Source organism: Esox lucius, chromosome 10, assembly GCF_011004845.1.
Source record: "Esox lucius isolate fEsoLuc1 chromosome 10, fEsoLuc1.pri, whole genome shotgun sequence".
Lineage (NCBI taxonomy): Eukaryota > Metazoa > Chordata > Actinopteri > Esociformes > Esocidae > Esox > Esox lucius.
The window spans coordinates 25,809,246-25,828,816 of NC_047578.1; the positions used below are offsets into that span (position 1 = coordinate 25,809,246).

Below are 19,571 nucleotides of genomic sequence, written 5' to 3' on the forward strand. Positions count from 1 at the left end.
TCTCTGTCATTCTTTCTCTTTCAATTAAATTCAAATTGCTTTTTTGACATTTGTAACAATGTAAATAAACAAAGCATACCCTGGAAATAATTATTTACTTACAATATTATATGATTGATATAATGATGAAGACTGTCAACTGGGCAATTAATAGAACCAAGAAAAGAAAAACTCTATCGTTGTCTCTTTTCTTTGCCTGTGTCTGTCTCGCTGCCTGTGTCTGTCTCGCTGCCTGTGTCTGTCTCGCTGCCTGTGTCTGTCTCGCTGCCTGTGTCTGTCTCGCTGCCTGTGTCTGTCTCGCTGCCTGTGTCTGTCTCGCTGCCTGTGTCTGTCTCGCTGCCTGTGTCTGTCTCGCTGCCTGTGTCTGTCTCGCTGCCTGTGTCTGTCTCGCTGCCTGTGTCTGTCTCGCTGCCTGTGTCTGTCTCGCTGCCTGTCTCTGTCTCGCTGCCTGTCTCTGTCTCGCTGCCTGTCTCTGTCTCGCTGCCTGTCTCTGTCTCGCTGCCAGTCTCTGTCTCGCTGCCTGTCTCTGTCTCGCTGCCTGTCTCTTACTCTTAGTATCTCTTCATCTTTTTCTCTTCAGCTACGCTAAGATCCACATCCCAATCATTGCGTCAGTGTCAGAGCACCAGCCGACCACCTGGGTCTCGTTCTTCTTCGACCTCCACATCCTGGTCTGCACTTTCCCAGCAGGGCTCTGGTTCTGCATCAAGAATGTCAATGATGAGCGCGTCTTCGGTAAGCTGGGGTACATTTAAACCCTGCAGCACTCAGCATACACGTTTAAATACATTTTAACATTTCTGGGGGATCACTGACATGTGACAGGAATAGGCATTTGTATCAGGGACATCGGCAGAATCTGTCTGGCAGATTCTAGAGTGGTGTAGAGGGAGAGAGGAAGCAGAACAGCTTCACACAGCTTCAGGGCATGAAAAGGCATGCAAGCTTTTGTGAGCCCGGAATGCGTCCATAAACAGATGCAGGAATATTACAGAGTTCAGGGAGTGATGCCAGATTTCTATCTGTGTGTGCATAGTCCACTTCAAATATATTAGGTCTGTTCAGCCAGCCATCTACACAAACGCACAGGCCAGTGGTATGAATGGCGCTGTCACACAGCTAACAGTTAAAACAGCCCCCTAATACCTGAACTCACGCATTTCAGACATGGCAAAATGCATTTTATTTTTATGAAATATGTTGCTGATAATAATAAACTATAAATTGTCCGGCACCCAGACAGCAACGTAGATTGAGATTGTTTGAACGTTCTGGTTACTTAGTGCCTCAAACCAAAGAAATGTCAGTTCAGTATACAATTGCATCTGAAAAGGGTAGATGAACCATGTCCCTGGCTATTTTTAATAACTTATGAGGCGATTATTTTATGTATCACAAATCCCAGTAACTGAGCAGATTGTGAAATACTCAGACCGGCCCGTCTGGTACCAACAACCATGCCACGCTCAAAATTGCTTAAATCACCTTTCTTTCCCATTCTGACATTCAGTTTGGAGTTCAGGAGATTGTCTTGACCAGGTCCACACCCCGAAATGCATTGAAGCAACTGCCATGTGATTGGTTGATTAGATAATTGCATTAATGAGAAATTGAACAGGTGTTCCTAATAATCCTTTAGGTGAGTGTATATTTTCATTGTACAGTACCAGACAAAAGATAGTTTTGTCTATTTTCTACATTGTAGATTTATAGTGAAAACATAAAAACTATGGAATAACACAATCAGAATCATGTAGAACATATCCAGAATCATGTAGGAAGCAAAAAAGTGTTAAACACATCAAAATACATTAATATTTGATTCTTTAAAGTAGCCACTTAAGCGAATGCCAAGAATGGTGGCTACTTTGAAGATTCTAAAATATAAATGTATTTTGATTTGTTTAGCACATTGTTGTTTGCTACATTATTCCATATGTGATATTTTATAGTTTTGATGTCTTCACGATTATCATATAATATGGAAATTAGTATACAGTGGGGAGAACAAGTATTTGATACACTGCCGATTTTGCAGGTTTTCCCACTTACAAAGCATGTAAAAGTCTGTAATTTTTATCTTAGGTACTCTATTCTGTCACCCCAACTGTGACTGACAGAATATAAAACTAAAATCCAGAAAATCACATTGTATGATTTTGAAGTAATTAATTTGCATTTTATTGCATGACAAGTATTTGATACATCAGAAAAGCAGAACTTAATATTTGGTACAGAAACCTTTGTTTGCAATTAGAGATCATACGTTTCCTGTAGTTCTTGGTTTACACACACTGCAGCAGGGATTTTGGCCCACACCTCCATACAGACCTTCTCCAGATTCTTCAGATTTCGGGGCTGTCGCTGTGCAATATGGACTTTCAGCTCCCTCCAAAGATTTTCTATTGGGCTCAGGTCTGGGGACTGGCTAGGCCACTCCAGGACTGTGAGATGCTTCTTACGGAGCCACTCTTTAGTTGCCCTGGCTGTGTGTTTCGGGTTGTTCTTACTGAGGGAAGGTCTCAGTAAGATCTCGCGATACATGGCCCCATCCATCCTCCCCTCAATACGGTGCAGTCGTCCTGTCCCCTGTGAAGAAAAGCATCCCCAAAGAATGATGTTTCCACCTCCATGCTTCACGGTTGGGATGGTGTTCTTAGGGTTGTACTCATCCTTCTTTTTCCTCCAAACACGGAGAGTGGAGTTTAGACCAAAAAGCTCTATTTATGTCTCATCAGACCACATGACCTTCTCCCATTCCTCCTCTGGATCATCCAGATGGTCATTGGGAAACTTCAGACGGGCCTGGACATGCGCTGGCTTGAGCAGGGGGACCTTGCATGCGCTGCAGGATTTTAATCTATGACGGCGTAGTGTGTTACTAATGGTTTTCTTTGAGACTGTGGTCCCAGCACTCTTCAGGTCATTGACCAGGTCCTGCTGTGTAGTTCTGGGCTGATTCCTCACCTTCCTCATGATCATTGATGCCCCACAAGGTGAGATCTTGCATGGAGCTCCAGACCGAGGGAGATTGACCTTCATCTTGAACTTCTTCCATTTTCTAATAATTGAGTAATGAGTAGTATTGAGTAATGAGTGGAGAACAGGAGGGCTTCTGTGATGGCAATTTCTAAAATTCCAAAGTTCTATGAAAATGGTAGGTAAGACAGGAGAAATCAATTGCGCAATAAACGGTTTTAATCTTGCTTGCAAGGAGAAAGTATACAGGTTACAAAGTAACGGTGGATAGTTTCTAAATAAAAACATAATTTCGACAGTATTTATTACATAGGAAAAAGGGGTGTGGTAAGATGCTGCCATCTGTTTCATGTCAATCAAACACCTTTCCCTTTGTTCTATCACACACGTCAAATGCTATCTTCCCCAACCTTATCCTTCCTGCCATGTTTACTGTAGTGTTTACCCAAAGGGGCAAACTGGCCTTACTCCCCCTGTTGTATATCTTCTCCTATCCTGTCCTAAAACCCATTGATCTGCATCTGGACAGACAATAGATGCCCCCTATGCAAATACCAGGTCCCACACATTCCTGTACCTATCTTAACAGTGGGACTCAGTCCTTTATACAATCAGAATACATTGTATAAGAAATTTCCACAACACTTCTTAAAGAAAAACTAACAGGTCATTGAGAGCCGGAATTCTTACTGGTAGGTAGGTGATCAAATACTTATGTCATGCAATAAAATGCAAATTAATTATTTAAAAATCATACAATGTGATTTTCTGGATTTTTGTTTTAGATTCAGTCTCTCAGAGTTGAAGTGTACCTATGATAGAAATTGCAGACCTCTACATGCTTTGTAAGTTGGAAAACCTGCAAAATCGGCAGTGAATCAAATACTTGTTCTCCCCACTGTACATAAAGATTGGAGAGCACAAGAAGAACTGACAAACAAGAAACCAAGCAAGCCTAGTTCAGCCGGACCGCATTATAAAGTATTGTCCTCTTGAGATTTGAACTTGGGTCACCCACGTGAAAGGCTGTGTAGCTAACAACGACACCACAGAGCTCTACATTTGACAGGTCAGTATAGCCTCTTGTGTCTATGAACAAATCCTCTTTTGCCACTGGCCGTTTAACAGCTAATTGGCCATTCGTGAATGATATTGATAGAGTTCAACTGACTTTCGTTTTTTACTAAGTTTACCTCCACCACAAATAGCGTCTATGATCTGTTAGCTTTTGCCACTGGCCATTTCAACAGTTTATTAGACAGTAATAGGCTTACTGGTACCTACTAACATCTTAGGAATAATCATAAGAATTGAGCAATTGCTACCAGGACTGAAGATGAACTCTTCCATACCAGAAACTGTCGCAATATAACCATATACAGTTTCAGTTAAGGCTCACTGTAACGTAACTACTGTAGCCTATGTGGTAGCCAGCAAATGTGTCTGTCTATCCTGACCCAAAACGCATGCACGGGATGCGTACTTGGAAAATCCACCAGAAACAGTCGCACTATAACCGTAAACTGTTTTATTTCAGGCTTGTCACTGAAGGTTTTAACCAGTGAAGTTTTCGTTTATACAGAATAATTCATAATGCATACTTCATTTTGCCTGCGAGGAGATATGAACTCGGGACCTATAGTTCGCAGCTCCGCTTCTCTAACCACTACGCTATTTAACAAGGGGTAGTCAGTCACTCAGTAAGAGACATTCACTCTTAGCTGGCTTCGCTTACACGGTCCGGCAAAAAGGTAGAATATTTAATAAGTGTTGTCTGATTGATGTCATTCTGAGCTATATTTTCATCAGAAATTTTTCCTGGTGGGTTTTAGATCCATGTCTCCTTGAGAAGGTGTGTGTGTGTGTGTGTGTGTGTGTGTGTATGTGTGTCAGAGTGCCTTTGGATTTGAGGAAATTAGGTTTTCTTTTTAGTAGCCTATTCTGTTGTGCAGTAAACAGAGTGACGTTAAAATAAATGACTTGTAATGAGTAGATTGGGGCTGCTCCACAGGTTTGGGGCCCCCCACTCAGCCGGTGACACCTTTTTTTCCTTTGAGAGTTTGCATGTCTGCAGGATGGGCTTCAGCCTGAAGCCAGCCTCGCTCCGTTTCTTCCTCGTGTCGTAACCGAATGGATCAATTAATACCATTGATTGCCCTTGGAGTCCGCCCACGTGCTCACCCAGCTCCTCAATTAGCCTTTGATTACAAACACAAGGACAAAAACCATGCTGAAAGACCAAACGTTTTCTGCTATTGTCCAGCATTGACATAGATTAATTATCCTGCCCTTCTCGACAGTGGGGCAATTCAACTGCTGGTGTTCTTTTTGTTTGGCCTATAAATGGATCCACCTGGGCCACACACATCATTTTTTCTGGTCTGATTTGTATACCTAAATCGATTTGTGTGCCAGTAAAGGGCAGCTATAAACAAAAGTGCTTGGTCATTAACATTTGGACATACATTCTACCTTTTTTTTTCTACCCGTTTTAGATCAGGAGTGGCTTGGAGTGTTTATGTCTTGTTTTAAAATCCATAAAAAATTATTAGAATAGATATATATTAGTGTTTCAAGGTTTATTTGTCAAATGCACCGAACAACTCAGTGTCATCCTTCACAGTGAAATTCTTGTGACATGGCACCCGACAACTATGTAGTGAGTTAAGAAGAAGAATATATAAGCACAAATATAGCCGGACAAAAAAATATATAAAATAAAGCAACACTATACCTAACACTGTACACTAATAACAGTTTTGAAGAAAAATGAATATAGTAGAAATCTGGGTAGTATTATTGAACATTAAGATATGGTAAATAGGGCAGTAATATACATAATGTGTGAACTAGCAGCAGTTGGTAGAATTAAAAAAAGTGAACCCTCGGAATTCACCAGGGCCGGATGGCATTCCAGGTCGTGTCGTCAGGGGGTGACCATCGTCCCTGTACCGAAAGAAACCTTCCATCACCTATCTGTCAAACAATTAAAAGAATGAATTGTTAGTAATTGCAATTTGTACGATGCGTTTTCCAATTTGGCCTTGAATAATACACCCTTCTGTTTAAAATGCAGTGCATTATGTTAAAGACGTGCTGTGTTTTACTGTAAACCATGGACAGTGGAATTAAATAAGTGCAGGAGCTGACTTTTTCAAAGTCAGTCAATTTGACCAGGGTGTCACGACCCTTAAATGTCAGCCCTCAAATTGCCAAAATAACTGTCAGCGTTTGTTCTATTTGTAGCCCATGTAAATCTAAATAGAAGGTTGCTAGTTTCTGATCCCATAGTTCAACCCTCTTCTACCATTGTGCTATTGATCAAGGCATGAAGTACAATAACTGCGATGTTAGGCTACTATATAAAATGCATATCAGCCTCTCCTATCTGGAGAGCTGCAGGGTGTGCAGGCAGTTGATCCCATACTGAATCACACCTAAGCTTTTCAAGGTATTTTCTTTTGATGTTTAGGCTGAAATGTGATTAGGGCTCAGATGTGGGTCTGCAAACAGTAGCTTTCCTGAGGGATTGTTGGCCACATCCAAATACTTGAGTCTTTATTTAATACTTTTATCTTTACTTGCCTATTACTGAATAATAGGCAAAGGAAGTAAGGTAAATAAAGGTGGCTAGAGATTTTTATCTACAACATTAATGCTTAGCTTAGGCTAGCAAAGACATTAAATAAAGACAGTTTACCAAGTGAAGTGTTAGTAGCTGGATTTGTGCACACAGTCTCGGGATCTGTTGCAGAAGAGGGTCAGAGGGGAGGCCCTGCTGGCCGTATTGTTCAATGGGTTTTTGGAGGGAGATGTGGAAGGCAGATGCAAGGAGAGTGATTCCAATTTCCAACAATTTGTGACAGCACATCCATTGTATTAACTGATGTGTAGCTTAATAACACGCTGTTAGGCATTTTTCATAGACAAGTGGCAAGTAAACACGATTCACAGCATGAATGCCTATTCTCCATTGATATATTGAAAAAAAGGACTTGGACCAATACGTTTACAGGTTCACTGTTGCAAAAAAATATATATCGCAGAAAGTTCAAGCCCTGACTATGGCTGTTTCTGGGGCTCAAAAAATAAGTCTAAATAAAAAGAACAACAATGATTAATTTTGAAACGTATTGCTTTTGAATATATATCTTGATTTTTTTTTTACAAATGTTTTATGTAACAATTTCTCCTCTTCAAACCCACTACTGTAAATTGTAACTCTACCTGCCTCTTGTCTTGCCCCCAACCCAGTGGCCCTGTATGCCATTAGTGCCGTCTACTTCGCCGGAGTGATGGTGCGCCTGATGCTGACCTTGACCCCAGTGGTGTGCATGCTGTCGGCCATTGCCTTCTCCAGTGTGTTTGAGCACTACCTGGGCGACGACATGAAGAGGGAGAACCCACCCGTCGAGGACAGCAGCGACGAGGACGACAAGAGGAACTCCGGGAACCTCTACGACAAGGTCAGAGGGGGTCAAAGTTCAGGGAACACATTCAAAACGCACATTTAATAGATGGGTGGGCATATTTAAGACAACAGTAACAACAGAGCTACCAGGAGAAAGTTGTTTTGGAGAAAGTCTGTCTACTAACATTGATAATTAGTTGAGTTGTCGAGGTGAGTATAAGTATTACTTGGTTGGGGAACAGAGGAGTATGTTCACCTCCATCAATTGCCGACTTCATCAGAGCCACCATATCCTTCCGGCTAAGTCATTTAAAGTCCTCCACACCCCCTTCAAATTAGAGGTTGTTTTCTCTGAGGAAAGCGTGCTCACTTTTCAAAACAAGACTACTTATTATTTTATTCATCTTGCATAAATAGATACATTTAGTTTTTTTTATCACTTCACACATCTATTTTAGGATTCATTCGCTGTAAACGACCGGATGACGCACTATTGGAGGGGAGTGCAATTTCATTCAAGTATATTCAATTCCGCCTTTCCTCACCTCCGCTCTTCGGTCACCTTTGAACTTTTTTTGAAAGCAGGCATGGAGAGGAAGCGACGAGCCGCGTGAGCCAGAATGAGATCCTCCCACTGCTTTCCCTTTTTACGCCTCCTCAGAGCACTCTGCCCTCGCCATGTCGCCCCTTGGCTGTTGACGCTGACACCTACTTGGACGATGCAAACAAACAAGTTCCTGTTAGGCGTGTGAAGCCGTGGTAACACTCCTGGCTCTATGCACTCTGGCTCCCTCCAGAAACCTGGGTACAATTCCTGGCCCTATGCTTCGCTACAATGTCTCCAAAAAGTCATATGCAAGGCAGGGATCAATGAGGTTTGGCCTTGGGTCAAATTTGTTCTCAGTTGGGGGCCGGAATGTAAATAATAACATATAATCACCTGTATCAGGTCAATGATCACCTATAAAGGCCTATATTAAGTTGTTTTAAAAATATGTGCGTTCATTGGTGGGAAAGAGTTCTACGTAACGTCCATTTTTATGTCCATATCATCTCAAAACCATTAGTCTGCTAGCAAGAGAAAAACTCAGTTTAATTAAATTGACCGCCATTTCACTCAGGACACTTATTTCCATGACTGATGAAAATAATCATTTGATGGCTCTTTTGTCCATCTGCAGCATTCATTCAGTGAGACGTACGTTTGGAACATTGAATTGTAATAGCATTTTAGGATGAATCACAATGCATGCAGTGATACTCTGAGCATATGAACACACTGACACATTCTGCTCATGGCAAAATGTCAGATTTTACTACATTTGTTGGAACTCTCCGGTAGTCTTTGTTTATTTGGCCAGTGAATCAATTGTGTGTGTTTGTCTCCCTCTGCAGGCAGGGAAGGTGCGCAAGCATGTGTCTGAGCAGGAGAAGGCAGAGGAGGGTCTGGGCCCCAACATTAAGAGCATAGTAACCATGCTGATGTTGATGCTGCTCATGATGTTCGCCGTCCACTGCACCTGGGTCACCAGCAACGCCTACTCCAGTCCCAGCGTCGTGCTGGCCTCCTACAACCATGACGGGTGAGGAATACTGAGGGATTTCTGAAACCATAAATAATTCACAAACAGAAAAAAAAGACAGATCCTTGGCATACAATTTGTCTAAAGCAACACAGTCATGCAGGAATAACTCTAGTGGGAGTCGAACCCACCAGCATTTAGGGTCAGGTGTGCTGTGCTTTAAACGATCCTATAGTTAACTGTATTGTATATTTAATAACGTTGTAGCTCCACATATCTTGCTCCGTATACAGTATGTGGGTGTATTTACACACATGAATAACCAAATAACACAAATGCACACACAGACACGTTCACTCTCATACACGCACATATTTAAGCAGTATAGTAAGAGTTCATTCATAATTCGTTAGGTGAAAGTTGTTATTTTGATTAGATTGGAGTGTTAGCATGACTTGTTCGGTAACTCCACTTTGTGGTATTACTATCTCACCCCATACTGTTGCTTTTAATAGAATGCTGTTCAATATTTTACTAAGCGTGATGTACAATTCCCTCCATGTTCCTTCAATGTGAGGATTACACAGACTTTTGCCTGCCTTTGTGTGCTTATTTTACAATTTGAGGTTTTGAAATATTGATAAGCGACATGGAAGTAGGTGAAACTTAAGTTCCTTACCATTAACTCCTCATTCATATATTTATGCTGGTAAAGTATAATGGACTTTCATCAGTATAACCTGCTCTGTCAGAATAATGTTACCAAACTTTACAGTTGCCTGGCTTTCATTTCCGTGATCTGTCATTCCTGTAACCTGTAATTTTTGTCTCCTATCATTGCCGTAATGCCTCAACGCTGTCCCTCCCCACAGGACAAGAAACATCCTGGATGACTTCAGGGAGGCCTACTATTGGCTGAGGCAGAACACAGATGAGCATGCGAGGGTTATGTCTTGGTGGGATTATGGCTACCAGATAGCAGGCATGGCAAATCGAACCACACTAGTGGACAACAACACTTGGAATAACAGTCATATAGCCTTGGTGAGTACATCATCACGGTTCCCAAAATGGGGGATATGGAATGTTTTGGGATTTCACTTCATGCTCAAAAATATATTAGACAAGCAATTTGCTCTGACTTTTGACAGTAAAGTCAATACCTTTGCTGTGAAACTGTTTGGGATTCTTTTATGGCTTGATTGATTTTTTTTTTTAAGGGCCAGCACAACATTAAAGTGGATTTATGCCTCCCACTGATTTTGCTACCATCTTGAAGCCTCTGCTCAAACAACCTTTTCCCTTCGTTCCATCTTATCCTCAGGTCGGCAAAGCCATGTCGTCCAATGAGAGTGCTGCGTATGAGATCATGAGGAGTTTGGACGTGGACTATGTGCTCATCATCTTCGGGGGCGTGATTGGCTATTCGGGTGATGACATCAACAAATTCCTGTGGATGGTCAGGATAGCGGAGGGAGAGCATCCCAAGGACATTCGAGTGAGTGCCCGGTTGGCTGAGGCCGTGCCAGTTTGGATCTACTGACGATTCGTCACTCTGAAGGAGCTTCGTTCACATCTATTTTTAACCCTTTTGTTATGCTAATCATCCTGACTTTTAGTTTTCCAGTAATTCATAAAGCCAGGCTAACCCAAGGGTGTTGCCATTTATTTTCCTGAAGGACACTTTGGGCATTTGACAAAGTAGTGGATATTCGCATACATTCGCATACATATCAGTCATTTAGCAGACGTCTGTTGTCCAAAGTGACTTACAAGAGAAATAATGACTAAGCTCCTTTCTCAAGGGCACACTAACACATTATTTCGCTCAGGGATTCAAACCAGTGACCTTTTCTTACTGTCCCAATACGCCAACCACTTGGGCATCTGCTGCCCAAAACATTTTGTAAATGTCAACCGTAAAATGTGATGTTGAATATTAAAGACATAAAAAGAAACAATTGAGTGTTCTCAGACCACATATTTGGCAACTTCTTCCATGAAATTAGTATTCTTAAGGATGCCCCCCCCCCCCCCCCTCCATGCCATGTTCCTTTCAGGAGAGCGACTACTTCACCCCTCAGGGAGAGTTCCGTGTGGACAAGGCCGGCTCACCCGTCCTGCTTAGCTGCCTTATGTACAAGATGTCCTACTACCGCTTCGGCGAGATGCAGGTGAGTGATAGTTGAAGCACTCGAAGCGAGAGCAGGCTACAGGGGGCACTGAGTAACAGGTGAAGGAGGTGCTCAAAGACACATTAACATATATGACGAGGAGGGATGAAGGCGAGGTTCTCAAAAATGTTCAGGCAGGTACAGGAGAGATGCTAGTGCAATGCTAGAGCAATAAATATGCTACCATAGTGAAGGTCAAATCAACCTTCAGGCTAAGCACAGGCCCATTCCCAAATGAACACCTGAGCCCAACACCTTATGCAGTTGTGAAGATCTGAGAGGGTTTGTCATGCAATAAGAAATCTGGCAATAGCTCCGCTTTGGAGCTAGGGTTAGGTGTAAGACTTAGTGTATTTTACAATTTTTATCCTCTGATATAGGTGCATAGAGCGTAGGGATTAGGTGCTTTTTTTGGATTGGACCACAGTCCAACATACTTAAGTTGAGAAACTAGCTGGCTGTCCTTTCACCAATCGTCTACTACCGTCCTCTTCTCTCAGCTGGACTTCCGGACACCACCTGGGTTTGACCGCACCCGTAACGCCGAGATCGGAAACAAGGACATCAAGTTCAAGCACCTGGAGGAGGCCTTTACCTCCGAGCACTGGCTGGTGCGCATCTACAAGGTGAAGAAGCTGGACAACAGGGAACCATTGGACCACAAGCTCCGCAGCATCGTGCCCAGGCCGAAGTACACCTCCAAAAAGGTTTGAGGCTTTCGTGTTTTTCACGTCTCTCACCATCCATACTGATAATGGTATTCTGTAAAGACGTCCCATCACTGGTTATGAATATGATGATTTCTTCCTCAAATTTTAGCCACCAAAAGGAAATGTTCATAAAATGTGAGCCAACTCACTTTTTGTTTTTCCTACAGTTAATGGTTGTGCTCAAATTCTACAATGTAGATGTCATAGGATTAATTATGTTTGAAAAGTGGTTTGTAAGTCTGGTTTGTTTTATTGCACAGACTGCTAAGAGGAAGAGAGGACACATCAGGAATAAGCTGGTCCTGAAGAAAGGCAAGAAACCTAACAACAAGAAATAATGAAAACAGACAAACCCGTAAAAAAAGAAGAAAAAAATTCAACTAGCAAAAAGAACTCTACCAATGAAGAAGAACAGCAGCCATTGTCTGGAATGTTAGCGCTTAGCCTCCAGCGCTAATCCTCTGAGCGCAGCACCCCATGTGGTGGGGAGGGGGAAGTGTCATATCTGGGTAGCCCCAGGACTCTTGTCCATTTCATCCAGAGGAACTATTGTTTTGCTCTTTTCTTTTTTCTTTCCCTGTTTTTGTACTTGAATGTGTGGCTAGGCACGGAGCGGCCCAAACCTGGGGGGTCAGTGGCGATTAATTTCGTGGTACATTAAACTGTTATTCCGGAGAGGGGGACAAGCTAAAGCTAAGAAGGCTGGGAGCAATTGCACCAAAGAGCCCTTGATCTTGCTCCTTGGCATATGTAACCATGTCGGCTTTGTGAAATTATGAAGAAGCACTGGAATTAGGGATGTGTTTCTGACGTTTGTCCAATCGACTGTATACAGTATCAAGGCACAGCGGATCGGCTGTGGTTACTTTTTTTTATCATTAAGATTTTTTTCCCCCGCTTGGCTCTAATTTGTTGTTACTGAGACAAATCTTTCAAAAATAAAAGACCTAATATGTAAATATGTTATGTAAAGAAAATGTCTAAAAGGGTTATAATATATTGGATTATTGTGGTGATTTTTAAATATGCTGATTTTTTTTTTCTTTGTTGTGATGTTTTTTTATGGCAGCGGATAGAACAGTGAATGCAATAAATCTCGTTACGAGGGACTTGAGATGTTTAAAACGAATGTGAATTTTAAATACTTTTCACCCCTGACAATTGCTTAGTATGTGTATTCTGCTGCTAGGGTCAAAAAAAGGAAGCAATTCTATGTAAAACAAAAAAAAAAAGTGTCATTGATTTGGTCTCCACCCTGTGCGCTCTAGTCCGGTCTGTGAGCTTAGTGCCTCATTGCTGGTCTTTTTATCTCCAAACGTTCATATGTTCATCTGTCTTATCATTTTTGCCTGTCCACATGCACACAGATTTATGCGGCTTTGTTGACAACCAACCAAGAGCAGAGTTGAATGTTGTACGATATCTTAAGTGCTGAATCTCAAGATGGCTGCCAGTGAGAGAACAAAAGGGGTGGTTTCCCATTTGTTAAAACCCTCCTGGCAGTGTACTGTACTGGGCCTGTCACAAATTCAATTCGTTTAACACTGAATGATTGTATTTGTGCCCGAAAGTGTGTGGGATTGAGGGGTAAAACATGAAAGACTGCACATCATAAACCTCATAGGAATACAGAGGGATTGTTTTTCATTGACATCGTCAGCCACTTGACAGTTTACCTCTCGTTTGATTCTCTTGCTTTTTCCTTTAGAAGTGAGTTCTTTGGATATAAAAATGGCTTTGTTCTCTGTCCCTTGATCTTCCCTGAGAAAGACTGGATTATATCTCTGCTTTTACTTCATTGCCCTCCGCATGATGCTATGTAAAACATGCTCCACCACAAAGTTGAGGAACTAATTTATTTACATTAGGTACAAATGTGTAAAAGGAGTTGTGCCACCCCTCCCCATGCCAATCTCAATGTATGTGAGGAGACAAAGCAGTTGTATTAAGCCTTAATGACATACAGAAAGTGGAAAGGTTGGTAGCCCTCTTAATGTTGCATTGGTATATTTTTTTGTCCGTTTTTATTCGAGATGGCGGGACAGATCTTTCTCTTCTGGATTCTCCCAATTTCAGCGGTGAATCAGCTTCTCTTTCCATCTGTGCCCCAAAACTACAATGATTTTATTTTTCAGAATCAACCTCTACACCTGGTCCCCCTAACCACCCCACACCACTTTCCAAGTTTACATTTTGGCATTGTTGTTTAGTTCAGTAATGTTTAAATGTAGACAAAATAAATGGTTCAAGTTTGTACAAGAAGTTTTCCTGAAATCATTTGCTTTCCCAATCAATGTATCGTTGCATGTTGGTTTTCTGAGGTCCTGTCAAGAAGTGTCTGGTGGAAGATTTGGCTTTGTGTTCTTGGTTGTTCTACTATGAGGTGAATTCCAGTCCTACTGTCTGGTGGAAGATTTGGCTTTGTGTTGTTGGTTGTTCTACTATGAGGTGAATTCCAGTCCCAGTGTCTGGTGGAAGATTTGGCCTTGTGTTGTTGGTTGTTCTACTATGAGGTGAATTCCAGTCCTAGTGTCTGGTGGAAAATTTGGCTTTGTGTTCTTGGTTGTTCTACTATGAGGTGAATTCCAGTCCTAGTGTCTGGTGGAAGATTTGGCCTTGTGTTGTCGGTTGTTCTACTATGAGGTGAATTCCAGTCCCAGTGTCTGGTGGAAAATTTGGCTTTGTGTTGTCGGTTGTTCTACTATGAGGTGAATTCCAGTCCCGGTGTCTGGTGGAAAATTTGGCTTTGTGTTGTCGGTTGTTCTACTATGAGGTGAATTCCAGTCCCGGTGTCTGGTGGAAGATTTGGCTTTGTGTTGTTAGTTGTTCTTCTATGAGGTGAATTCCAGTCCCGGTGTCTGGTGGAAGATTTGGCTTTGTGTTGTTAGTTGTTCTTCTATGAGGTGAATTCCAGTCCCAGTGTCTGGTGGAAAATTTGGCTTTGTGTTGTCGGTTGTTCTACTATGAGGTGAATTCCAGTCCCGGTGTCTGGTGGAAGATTTGGCTTTGTGTTGTTAGTTGTTCTTCTATGAGGTGAATTCCAGTCCCGGTGTCTGGTGGAAGATTTGGCTTTGTGTTGTTAGTTGTTCTTCTATGAGGTGAATTCCAGTCCCGGTGTCTGGTGGAAGATTTGGCTTTGCGTTGTTAGTTGTTCTTCTATGAGGTGAATTCCAGTCCCGGTGTCTGGTGGAAGATTTGGCTTTGTGTTGTCGGTTGTTCTACTATGAGGTGAATTCCAGTCCCAGTGTCTGGTGGAAAATTTGGCTTTGTGTTGTTAGTTGTTCTTCTATGAGGTGAATTCCAGTCCCGGTGTCTGGTGGAAGATTTGGCTTTGTGTTCTTGGTTGTTCTACTATGAGGTGAATTCCAGTCCTGGTGTCTGGTGGAAGATTTGGCCTTGTGTTGTCGGTTGTTCTACTATGAGGTGAATTCCAGTCCCAGTGTCTGGTGGAAAATTTGGCTTTGTGTTGTCGGTTCTACTATGAGGTGAATTCCAGTCCCAGTGTCTGGTGGAAAATTTGGCTTTGTGTTGTCGGTTGTTCTACTATGAGGTGAATTCCAGTCCCGGTGTCTGGTGGAAGATTTGGCTTTGTGTTGTCGGTTGTTCTTCTATGAGGTGAATTCCAGTCCCGGTGTCTGGTGGAAGATTTGGCTTTGTGTTGTTAGTTGTTCTTCTATGAGGTGAATTCCAGTCCCGGTGTCTGGTGGAAGATTTGGCTTTGCGTTGTTAGTTGTTCTTCTATGAGGTGAATTCCAGTCCCGGTGTCTGGTGGAAGATTTGGCTTTGTGTTGTTAGTTGTTCTTCTATGAGGTGAATTCCAGTCCCGGTGTCTGGTGGAAGATTTGGCTTTGTGTTGTTAGTTGTTCTTCTATGAGGTGAATTCCAGTCCCGGTGTCTGGTGGAAGATTTGGCTTTGCGTTGTTAGTTGTTCTTCTATGAGGTGAATTCCAGTCCCGGTGTCTGGTGGAAGATTTGGCTTTGCGTTGTTAGTTGTTCTTCTATGAGGTGAATTCCAGTCCCGGTGTCTGGTGGAAGATTTGGCTTTGTGTTGTCGGTTGTTCTACTATGAGGTGAATTCCAGTCCCAGTGTCTGGTGGAAAATTTGGCTTTGTGTTGTTAGTTGTTCTTCTATGAGGTGAATTCCAGTCCCGGTGTCTGGTGGAAGATTTGGCTTTGTGTTCTTGGTTGTTCTACTATGAGGTGAATTCCAGTCCTAGTGTCTGGTGGAAGATTTGGCCTTGTGTTGTCGGTTGTTCTACTATGAGGTGAATTCCAGTCCCAGTGTCTGGTGGAAAATTTGGCTTTGTGTTGTCGGTTCTACTATGAGGTGAATTCCAGTCCCAGTGTCTGGTGGAAAATTTGGCTTTGTGTTGTCGGTTGTTCTACTATGAGGTGAATTCCAGTCCCGGTGTCTGGTGGAAGATTTGGCTTTGTGTTGTTAGTTGTTCTTCTATGAGGTGAATTCCAGTCCCGGTGTCTGGTGGAAGATTTGGCTTTGTGTTGTTAGTTGTTCTTCTATGAGGTGAATTCCAGTCCCGGTGTCTGGTGGAAGAATAGCTGAAGGTTTCCTATTCTAAATTTGCCTGTCCATATCTGTGTCGTGTCCCTAACATAAAGTTTAGCATTTAGGAGAATAAGATATATTATACAGTGGGAGTACAAGTATTTGATAACCTGCAAAATCGGCAGTGTTTCCTACTTACAAAGCATCTAGAGGTCTGTGAGAGACGGAATCAACAAAAAATTCCAGAAAATCACATTGTATAATTTTTTTATAATTAATTTGCATTTTATTGCATGACAAGTATTTGATATATCAGAAAATAAGAATATTGGTACAGAAACCTTTGTTTGCAATTACAGAGATCATGTTTCCTATAGTTCTTGACCAGGTTTGCACACACTGCAGCAGGGATTTTGGCCCACTAGAGGACGTCGGGCCCTGATGCCACCCTTATGGAGTGAGTTACTGACAGTTTGGTCAGAAACATGCACACCAGTAGCCTGCTGAAGTTCATTTTGTAGGGCTCTGGCATTACACCTCCTGTACCTCCTCGCACAAAGGTGCAGATACCGGTCCTGCTGCTGGGTTAATGACCTTCTATGGCAAACCTGGGCAAGATAAGGCCCCGGGCCGGATCCGGCTCGTTGAGTCATTCTATCCGGCCGCGATACATCAAAAACTTTTAAAATAATTTTAAAATAATACCTGACGAGGTCCGCAGATTACGTTAGTTTATTTACTGTTGCATATTTATTTATTTTCAAATTAAAAGTCCCGTGGCACTCCCAGTAATAAGTACAGCAGAATCATACTGTCTGTTTAAATTACTTTTAAGTTGAAACAAGGTATTTGCGTTGCTATGATACGTAGGGACCAGCACCACAATCCACACACGGAAGTTATCTTTTGTACGTACTATACGCAATTGATGGCTAGCGATCTCTGAAAATTAGCCTAAGAAAAGTTGATAACGAAAGCAGGGTATTTAAAAAAACTATTGACAGGAAAATATTTAATTGCAGATTATTGCTAATTTCAGTTTTTAAAGAGTACAATTTGCTGAGGCACTTCCAGAGCAAGCATGCAGCGAAATACAAAAACTCACCCGAAGCTACAATTCAACAAGTCCAAGCGCACTGATGAACATGTTGCAGCAGTACCGCACACTGCTTCAACAGAAATGACTCCTGACTTCACCTCACTTGTCAACGTCCATACGAGGCTCTCCTGTTCATATTGAGTGAGTAGACCTAAAAGTTGATTTCTTGGGTCTGGGCTGCTGGAATCGCTGTCGTTAAAAGCACGTAGTACAAAAAATATACTGTATGATGACGGCAATTATACCAATATTTGCTTTGAGTGAAAATCTTCAGAAGTGATTTCATAGATTTATGTCTGCCCTAATAACTATTATACAGTGGGGAGAACAAGTATTTGATACACTGCCGATTTGGCAGGTTTCCTACTAACAAAGCATGTCTGTAATTAAAATCATAGGTACACTTCAACTGTGAGAGACGGAATCTAAAACAAAAATCCAGAAAATCACATTGTAGGATTTTTAAATAATTAATTTGCATTTTATTGCATGACATAAGTATTTGATCACCTACCAACCAGTAAGAATTCCGACTCTCACAGTTAGTTTTTCTTTATGAAGCCCTCCTGTTTACCTGTATTAACTGCACCTGTTAGAACTTGTTACCTGCATAAAAGACACCTGTCCACACACTCAATCAAACAGACTCCAACCTCTCCACAATGGCAAGACCAGAGGGCTGTGTAAGGACATCAGGGATAAAATTATAGACCTGCACAAGGCTGGGATGGGCTACAGGACAATAGGCAAGCAGTTTGGTGAGAAGGCAACAACTGTTGGTGCAATTATTGGAAAATAGAAGAAGTTCAAGATGACGGTCAATCTCCCTCGGTCTGGGGTTCCATGCAAGATCTCACCTGATGGGGCATCAATGATCATGGGGAAGGTGAGGGATCAGCCCAGAACTACACGGTAGGACCTGGTCAATGACCTGAAGAGAGCTGGGAATTCTTATTGGTAGGTAGGTGATCAGATACTTATGTCATGCAATAAAATGCAAATGAATTACTTAAAAATCATAAAATATGATTTTCTGGATTTTTGTTTTAGATTCCATCACTCACAGTTGAGGAGTACCTATGATATAAATTTGACTTCTACATGCTTTGTAAGTGGAAAAACCTGCAAAATTGGCATTGTATCAAATAATTGTTCTCCCCACTGTACCTATATAACTGATATACACTATACCTTATGTAATGTAGGTTTTAAGGCGAATGTGTTGCAACATTTCTGTTGAGTAATAACCCTAAAAATTTATGTTTTAGGCCTTTGCCTGCCATAAGTTGTTAACAGAAAATAATTTTAAAAAACATTGTTAAAGTAAATTTAAGTTCAATAATGAAAACGGTGTTGCATGGAAAATAAATATGCATAAATATAATATGTAAGTTAACTGTTAGCTATTTTGTGTGTTTTCTAGGCATGTTGGTTTAAGTAATCTGGCCCATGATTCTCTCTGGCATTTTCAATGTGGCCTCCTCAGTAAAAAATATTGCCCACCCCTGTTCTACGGCCTTGTCCAGCTCTCGTGTAACAGCCGTCTCCTGGTATCTCCTCCATGCTCTTCAGGCTGTACTGGGAGACACAGCAAACCTTGCAATGACACGTATGGATGTGCCATTCTGGAGGAGCTGGACAACCTGAATGGGCTGCTGGTACTGACTCATGCTACCAGTAGTGACAGGGACCCTAGCATGAAGCAAAACTAGAGAAGAATTGGTCAGGAAGGATAAGGAAAGAGCAAATGTCTGTGGCCACCACCTGCAAAAACCATTCCCTTGCTGTTGCCGCTCCAGTGCACCTGTTGTCACTTTCATTTTCACCAAAACAGGTGACATTGATTCACAATCGCTTATGCTACCTAACTTTATAGATTGATATCCCTGAAATTCAATTGACTTGGTGTTCTACTCATCTGTTTGTATTCCTCTTAGTGTCGTGTCTGTCATTATTGTATGTTAGTGTCGTGTCTGTCATTATTGTATGTTAGTGTCGTGTCTGTCATTATTGTATGTTAGTGTCGTGTCTGTCATCATTGTATGTTAGTGTCGTGTCTGTCATCATTGTATGTTAGTGTCGTGTCTGTCATCCTTGTATGTTAGTGTCGTGTCTGTCATCATTGTATGTGTGGTATGGGCTACAGAGGAAGGGGTAGTAGTTTAAAAGAC

At 41.8% G+C, this 19,571-nt stretch overlaps 1 protein-coding gene across 3 annotated transcripts in view; it reads left to right on the plus strand.

The window, feature by feature from the left end:
* The window catches only part of LOC105008063 (dolichyl-diphosphooligosaccharide--protein glycosyltransferase subunit STT3B), a 127,861-nt gene extending 115,105 nt beyond the window's left edge, over positions 1 to 12,756 (plus strand). For 2 of the 3 annotated variants that reach the window (XM_020050474.3, XM_029122878.2), the window contains exons 9-16: positions 581 to 735; positions 7,234 to 7,445; positions 8,786 to 8,973; positions 9,786 to 9,957; positions 10,238 to 10,411; positions 10,974 to 11,087; positions 11,588 to 11,794; positions 12,058 to 12,756. In XM_020050474.3, the coding sequence (XP_019906033.3) occupies positions 581 to 735; positions 7,234 to 7,445; positions 8,786 to 8,973; positions 9,786 to 9,957; positions 10,238 to 10,411; positions 10,974 to 11,087; positions 11,588 to 11,794; positions 12,058 to 12,135 (1,300 nt within the window). In that variant the 3' untranslated portion in view covers positions 12,136 to 12,756. Of the gene's footprint in view, positions 1 to 580; positions 736 to 7,233; positions 7,446 to 8,785; positions 8,974 to 9,785; positions 9,958 to 10,237; positions 10,412 to 10,973; positions 11,088 to 11,587; positions 11,795 to 11,906; positions 11,933 to 12,057 lie in introns of all 3 variants that reach the window. The other variant, XM_029122877.2, reaches the window with a different exon arrangement.
* The last annotated feature ends 6,815 nt before the right edge of the window (positions 12,757 to 19,571 follow it).